This window comes from Folsomia candida, unplaced genomic scaffold (assembly GCF_002217175.1).
Source record: "Folsomia candida strain VU population unplaced genomic scaffold, ASM221717v1 Fcan01_Sc085, whole genome shotgun sequence".
Taxonomy (NCBI): domain Eukaryota; kingdom Metazoa; phylum Arthropoda; class Collembola; order Entomobryomorpha; family Isotomidae; genus Folsomia; species Folsomia candida.
The window spans coordinates 1-5,974 of NW_019091277.1; the positions used below are offsets into that span (position 1 = coordinate 1).

Below are 5,974 nucleotides of genomic sequence, written 5' to 3' on the forward strand. Positions count from 1 at the left end.
TCTAGAAAAACCTCGGGGTTTTCCGAACCCTGTTCTTCACATTCCATCTGACTAATGGTGTAAACTACTCCCAATAATCATCGCGTGCATTTAGAAAATCATTATACATAGAAGGCAATATTTTTCTGTAGTTTTAATCCCTTTTTTGCATGTTTAATTTTCGATAATACCCGGCAAGGTTTTAAAGAAGCAGGCCATCACGCGCGAGGGGAGTGGTAAGTACAAGGCGTCAGTGGCCGCGAAAGACATATCCGGCCGCATTGCACACTCTTAAAATTATCTCATTTCTTTTTAGCAATTCAGGAAATTACTTGTTATGTAATTCGTTTTATGCATTGGCGACATTTCAGAAATATCTATTTCTTCGACATAGATTTGGATAACCGCGCGACCATGTGGACGAGATGAAAGGTACCAAAACTTTTAAAAAATCAATTTTTGTATTTTCAGGGAATTAATTCTGAGAACAAACTGTAATTTTTAAAGCTAGAAGGGGGTATTTTTCAGTATATGTAGTGATATCATAAGAATAAAGTTTACATGGGCATTGTTTGTAGTATTGATATTGATCAAGTTTGATCATTGAGAGTTGTAGAGGTATTGCTCAAGTTTAGTTATTATTGTTAAAAAATATAAAGGCTCCGTTTATCCGCGACACACTACTATTATTGTTTCTATTAAATAAAATACAAATCCGGCTCATTTTAAAAATGTCTTTAAATTATATCATTTAAAAATTATTCCCGAAACAGTTTCATGGATGATTGATGCATATGTACGGCATCAATAAATATTGATAAAAGTCAATTTAGAGGTATGAGATTAAAGTGAAGTAATTTCAATGATACATAATGTTTGTTAAACTGCTTGGGAATTATTTGTATAATTATTTTATAGTTATCGAGTTTCGGGCTGGGATAGAGTGTATCGGGCTAGGATTCAGATTCAGATATTATTCAAAATGTTTGAGGTCAAAGTTAAAAATGAGCGATTTTTTTCAATTTGGAGTGGTTATTCCACTTGACAGGAGTTGCTCATTTTTCAATTTTGCTCTCAAATATTTCGACACATGCCGACCATCACACAAACTGCCCTAAGAAGCGTGGGTTGTATTGACTTTGACTAAATACTTTTATAAAATTAATAATGATTCTATATAATAATAATACAATTTAATAATAAATAATAATAATAAAAATAAATAATAACAAAAAATGCTGAATATAATTGATAATAATTTAATTAAAAATTTCCACTAATTCGAAGGGTTACACTTAACATGGTTACACTTGGATTCCAAGTCCCTCTGTTCTTTAATTGTTCCTGATATTTGCGCACTGTTTACACCACCCTTCACTCACATTCAGCAAACTCTCATCATCAATCCCCGGATTCTCACCTTTCCTAAAAAATACCAACCTGACCCCCATCTCAATCCACTTCTCTCTCACTTCTCGCCTCACCTTATCACAAGCATGTGAACAAACCCGATTTATCTCACCCTCCACCCGCTTGTACTGGAATTAATTCGCTTCTCGCCAGCTGGGAATTGCACATCCAATTCCCTTAAAGTCCCACACACCGCAGTCCCTCCCCATAGAAAGGACCCATACGAAAACTGAGCACTCGCCGCAAAACATTTTTCCCTTTGCTCTTCCGTCTTCGCTTTTCCCACAAAGCTTACAACGATCTTCTCCTAGGCGGGGAACTGCCCACCGTACTCTATTTTCACACCATTGACGACATTCGCCGTTTCGAATTTCAAGTGCAAGTGCGGAATATAAGAGCACCCCCTTCAGCTGGAGAGTGTTACCTTAAAAACCCTTAATTTAAGTAGGACCTGAATGAACACACTGTTTGCGTGACCTACTTGCGAAATACATAATTCGTTGATGTGCACCTGCGTCAAGGTTCGGGCCAGAGAAAAGTCGGCCCAAAAGACAAGCTTGGAATGGCGAAGACATTAAACTCAAATTTCGTGATCAGCAACCACTCCGGCGGTAAAATTCCGGAAGGATCGTTAATATGCGTATAATTACGATCTTTCACGGTAAAGGAGACTAAATTCGGGAAGGGAGGTGGGCTTGAGATAAGCAAGGATTTTAGCTCTTGACTACTCGGCTCATGATACGTGAGAGTGAATACGTTTAGGAAAAGTGGCGAGAGTTTCGATATGATTAAAAATAAATATAAATTAAATACAAATTAAATATAAATTAAGCTCGAAATGCAACTTAAAAATTATTGTTTTGAAGTTGGTGGAAAAATGAATGGTTGAAAAAAAGAGGGTACGATTTAATGTTTTGCATGGATTTTTAATTTTCTTCCACTTTGTAATTAATGGTTCATTATCGGTACGGAACAACTAAAAAGGGATATTATTTTCGTAATCTACGTTAAATTATTTATAAAAAACATATGCATTAGGCAATCAGAAATGTGTCCCATAAAAAAGAAAAACGCGTGATTTATCTTATTGCAAAAGAAGGTACGGAGCAATTTTTAGCTTGCTGTATATACATCAAGTTTTTACAATGCGAATTACATAAATATGCATAATAAATAATTTCTAAGTCTGACATGCTATGATTTTATGGAAATTTTGAAAACGTCACAAATCCTATCACTTTTTACACACCATGCACAAAACATATTTAATTATCAGTACACTTTTTTAATAATCCGGTAAAGTCATGCAGGTAATGATTTCTCTGTAATAAATTTGGTAATAATATTTTACCACGTAGTTAAAATTCATTGCCATGTTGGGAACACTTTATTACCAAGCCATCACCGCACAGTAGAACTTATCACAACCACTGTGGTAGAGTCATATACTTGTGATTTTGGATAATGTTTATTACTAGATTATTTAGAAGGTATTAAATAAATTTTGTAGACGAATGCTTAACATAATTGATCTCATGCACGTACCTGCATTTTACTCGGGGACGTCTGAACGCAGTCATCTCTCCTGTTTTAAAAAGATGAAAACGAAACTCTGATTTGAAGAAAGTACTGCAAATTTCATTATATACACAAATATTCACATTATACATACCGTGGAAAGGCGGAAATAAGGTAATTTTCCCCTTCACAGTTATCCGTTATCTCCAATTTTCCACTCGCCCCTTCAAAAATTCGGTTCTGCGGGATTACAGATAAAGCGTGGGAGGGCTTTCGGCGAACGATTTCTGTCAGAATTACATATTTAAAATTTTAAGTTTTGAATTTACATCGATTTTCAGTAGACAAAAATTAAGTCATTTTCATCACCACGGGAATTAACTAACAATGCGATGACGCCAGCGGTCTCGTTCCGATTTTGACGAAACCACATAGCCTTAGAAAAATAATTAAACACATTTTTCAGGATATTTCATAATGCTCAGTTTAAACGAAATTTTGACAGAATCCGTTAGTGAGAATTTTAATTTTTACTGTGAAATTCCGTGGCGAGAAAAAGTTCACGGTTAAAATACAAATTCTGGCTCACCGCCTCCATCACAATTTCGGTTAAACTGAACATTATGAAAAATCCTGAAAAATGTGTTTAATTATTTTTCTAAGGCTATGTGGTTTCGTCAAAATCGGAGCGAGACCGCCGGCGTAATCGCATTGTTAGATGTGTATAAGTACATAGATTTACGGTGTACGGAATGGAAATTTTGGCCTCGGACATTTGGGTATGGAAATTTCGGTCTGCAGAAATTTTGGTTTCGGAAATATGGGTAGCGGTATGTTTCAGCATGCAGAATTTTAGGCATGGGAAATTTGGGTATGATAAAAAATAGTTAAATCCCGATCGTCTCAACACAATCTCTTACCGCCGAGATGTAGTTCATGTAATTACTCCGTAAATAAACCGTTAAACGCATGTAACGAAGGGGTAAAACCGAGGGGAAATCTCCGGGTTTTTGTGGGTTGAAGTTATTGAGGTTTTCGGGGTGTCAAATATCCGGAAAAATCCTAATGCTGAATGGGGTTGCTGGTTTTTGTGGGTCTTCCCTGGGGTTTTGTAAAATTTTGGGGCAGATTGAAACAACATTCGTTTAACTACAATTTAAATCAATAAAAATTTAACTGTCAGATTCAGAATGAAATTTTGAACAATTTTATGTCGACTTGAATTCCCCAATTACTATTGCATATTTTTTGTTTTATTACTATTTTAGTTGTTAAACACGAACTTTTGAGTTAAGAACCTACACTGCAGACTTGATATGGCCCAAGTCGTAACTATCACTCAATCCGAAATTTTTGCATGAAATTTTATCGTAAATGTGGTTTAAAAAATTAAAAAATTTAAATTGATTTTTTCAATTTAAATCCACATTTTTCAATTGAAGGGGTTAAATTTAAATTAAAATTGACATACGTATCATGTTTACCGTTTTGTTGACCTTTTGACCTTGAAGGGTATGATCTACAGTGCCCATCTTCGAACTTGACCTTTCTTTTCACATAAGGTATTTACGTTCCAAATTTCAACTCAAAATATTAAATTGTTCTTACGTTATCGTGAGGACGGACGGACATATCAATCTTATAAAGGGGTTTCACCCCTTAATAATCGGCCCTTTTAACAACCCCCATATTTTCCGACGAGCAATTGTTGAAAAGTATTTTTTGTCATACCCAAATTTCCCATGCCTAAAATTCTTCATGCCCAAATATTTCCATATTTCCGAGACCAAAATTTATGCAGACCGAAACTTCCCATACCTATATTTCCTTACGCCCAAATTTCCATACCCAAATTTCCGGTAATCTCTTACCATTGTCTGTTTTATTCCCGAATGGGATTCTTCTCAATATTTCATTTTCCCTAAACCAAATAATATTGTTGATCGCTTTAACATTTTCTCTTGTTAAGGTACATAATAAAGGATCTATTTGTATTTATGAAATATTACCTCTCATGATGTTGCGATGGAAATTTCTCACACGTGGCAAGCACAACTAGTGCAAATAATATTTGACATTTTGTAAGCTCCATATTTGCAAAAATTCGGTAATTTCTCTCCTCTGGTTCAAAACGGAATGAGAAGAGATGCATCACCGTCAGCGATACATAACCAAGAATAATAAATAAATAAAGACCACGGTAGGAAGTCAGAAAGTGCAAATTAATGCAATTCATGCACATAAATTACATGCATATCAAGAACTTTTTTGTTTAAACTCCGGTCGAGGACCTAATCAAATAATCCTGAGATGAGTTTATGCAAACGAAAATTTATTCGTTATGTGAGTGAAGTCTCTCATTAATAAATTCATCTTGTAATGAATGTATGAAAATAAATTTGTCCCGTCAACAAATTAGAGTTCATCACTCATATAAAGAATAAATTATCGTGGCATTAATTCATCTCAGGATTATTTAATTAGGTCATCGACCAGAGTTTACACAAAAACGTTATTGATATATATTTAATTTAAATATTTCCATCAATTGCATTAATTTGCACTTCCTCTCATTCATACGTAACTACTTAATGATGAATAAAAGAGTTATGAATGGGAGGAATTTATTCTTGTTACCAATTACGTTCCTCCATACATTAATTTGTTCACTTAATTATTGGTGAGACAAAGTAGTTCTTTAAGCTTGAATTCTAAGCAAAAATACAACTCTGCAGAATTGCATATAAAATAAAGATTTCTTATATGAAAAGTTTTGTTCATTTATACATAAATATTCTTGCTTTCCTTTAACTCTTTTTTAGCGGATGAAAAACCTCAGAATATTTTGTTCCGTAAACAAATTTGAATTTTGATCGGGCTAATTCACATATAACAATTGTTTTCCGCTGGGCATATTCTCTTTCAATATACATGCATACATGCTGTTCAGTACTGTCAGTATATTAGACATGGATATATGCATTTCATGATAATAAGCTATGTATGTATGTATATGAGAGGGGCGTCATTTTGTCCAGTTTCTTCACTTCTCTTCAGCTTCTACTTC

General features: G+C 34.3%; 1 protein-coding gene across 2 annotated transcripts; it reads right to left on the minus strand.

The window, feature by feature from the left end:
• Positions 1-2,294: 2,294 nt before the first annotated feature.
• Positions 2,295-5,064, minus strand: LOC110862925. Of its 2 annotated transcripts, XM_022112138.2 has the most exons (5): positions 4,917-5,064; positions 4,779-4,828; positions 3,062-3,194; positions 2,935-2,974; positions 2,295-2,863 (listed from the first exon to the last, which is right to left on the minus strand). In XM_022112138.2, exons 1-5 carry the CDS (start codon positions 5,057-5,059, stop codon positions 2,861-2,863), a joined length of 369 nt encoding a protein of 122 aa, XP_021967830.2. In that variant the 5' UTR covers positions 5,060-5,064; the 3' UTR covers positions 2,295-2,860. The 2 variants fall into 2 exon arrangements, with proteins under 2 accessions (XP_021967830.2, XP_021967829.2); XM_022112137.2 differs by having other exon boundaries at positions 2,295-2,974.
• Between the last annotated feature and the right edge of the window lie 910 nt (positions 5,065-5,974).